A 1,327-nucleotide genomic window follows, 5' to 3' on the forward strand; every position below is an offset into this window, starting at 1 on the left:
CGGCCTCAACAACGCCGCCATCAGCCGCCTGCGCCTCCCCTGGGAGGTGAGCAACGGGTGCCCCCGGCCCCAGCGTGCTCCCACATCCTCCTGTGCCCTTCTGAGCACCCCCAGGGGCTCCCTGAGCCTTCCCTGGGGGCACCCACCCACCCAGGGGGTCCTGGGGAGGGAAGGGAGTCCTGCGGGGTCTGGGGTCTCTGTGGGACAAGGTTTGCTTGGTCCTGAGGTTCCCTGTGGGTCAGGAGGTCCCTGTGGGTCAGTTCCCAAGAAGGACAAGGAGTTGTGGCCCTTGGGGGTGCCCAGGGCCTGGAGGGGTCACCCACCCTGGTGCCTTCTTGGTTGCACCTTCACATCCAACTTTGTGGCCCCCTCATGCCCTGACCCTTTCCTGGGCGATCCCAGGACCCTTGAGGTGCCCGTGCCCACACCTGGCTGCTCCCAGACCCCTCCTGGGTTCTTTCAGACCCTCCTTGTGTGTTCTCAGAACCCCCCAGGAGCTCCCTTCCCCCTTAATACCCCTGGAACTTCTCTGGGCGCTCCTGGACTGCCCCTGGACAATCCCTGACACTGCCCAGGTGCTCTCAGCACCTTGGGGTGCTCATGCCCACACCTGGCTGCTCCCAGACCCCTCCTGGGTTCTTCCAGCCCCCACTTTGAGCGCTCTTGGAACCCTCCAGGACCTCTCACCCCCACCTCAGTGCTGCCAGGACTCCTCTGGGTGCTCCCAGATCACCCCTGGATGCTTCCAGACCCTTCTGGACACCCTCAGATGCTCCCTGACCCTGTTCTGGGCTCTCCCAGAACCTCCTGGGTGCTCCTGCCCTCCCCTTTGGTGCTCCCTGACCCTGCTGGATTCTGCCCTCCCCTCTCCCCTTTTTTTTTTTTTTTTTTACCCCCCCCATTTCCCCCCAGGACCCCTGCAGGAACCACAAGACCTACCGGGAGGTGCTGGCCAAGATGAAGCCCCCGCTCATCCCCTTCGTGCCTCTCATCCTCAAAGGTGAGGGGGGGTCTCAGCAGCTTCCCCTGGCTGGGTTGGGGTCCCTCTGACACCTCACGGGACCCCCCCCATCACCCCCTCTTTCCCCCAGATCTGACCTTCCTGCATGAAGGCAGCAAAACCCTCCTGGATGGGCTGGTCAATGTGGAGAAACTGGTGGGTTCCAGGGGGGAACGGGGCAGAGAGACCCCCAGGATGAGGGCAGGGGGGAGGGGATCCCCCCGAGGGGCTGGAGAACCCCCCCTTCCCCGAGGGTTTGGGGTTCCCCTCTTTGGAGGGTGGGAGGATTCAGGGTGTCCTGGGTGCAGAGCAGGATCCAGGGGATTC

The 1,327-nt window shown here is 64.1% G+C and overlaps 1 protein-coding gene across 1 annotated transcript in view; it reads left to right on the plus strand.

Moving 5' to 3' along the window:
- RAPGEFL1 (Rap guanine nucleotide exchange factor like 1) overlaps positions 1 to 1,327 on the plus strand; it is a gene marked incomplete at its 3' end in the record, with an annotated part of 6,598 nt that overhangs the window by 3,959 nt on the left and 1,312 nt on the right. Inside the window, exons 9-10 of the mRNA XM_031064761.1 lie at positions 913 to 1,000; positions 1,092 to 1,156. Coding sequence (XP_030920621.1) covers positions 913 to 1,000; positions 1,092 to 1,156 — 153 coding nt within the window. The remainder of the gene's footprint in view (positions 1 to 912; positions 1,001 to 1,091; positions 1,157 to 1,327) is intronic.

This window comes from Geospiza fortis, unplaced genomic scaffold, assembly GCF_000277835.1.
Source record: "Geospiza fortis unplaced genomic scaffold, GeoFor_1.0 scaffold992, whole genome shotgun sequence".
Taxonomy (NCBI): Eukaryota; Metazoa; Chordata; class Aves; order Passeriformes; family Thraupidae; genus Geospiza; species Geospiza fortis.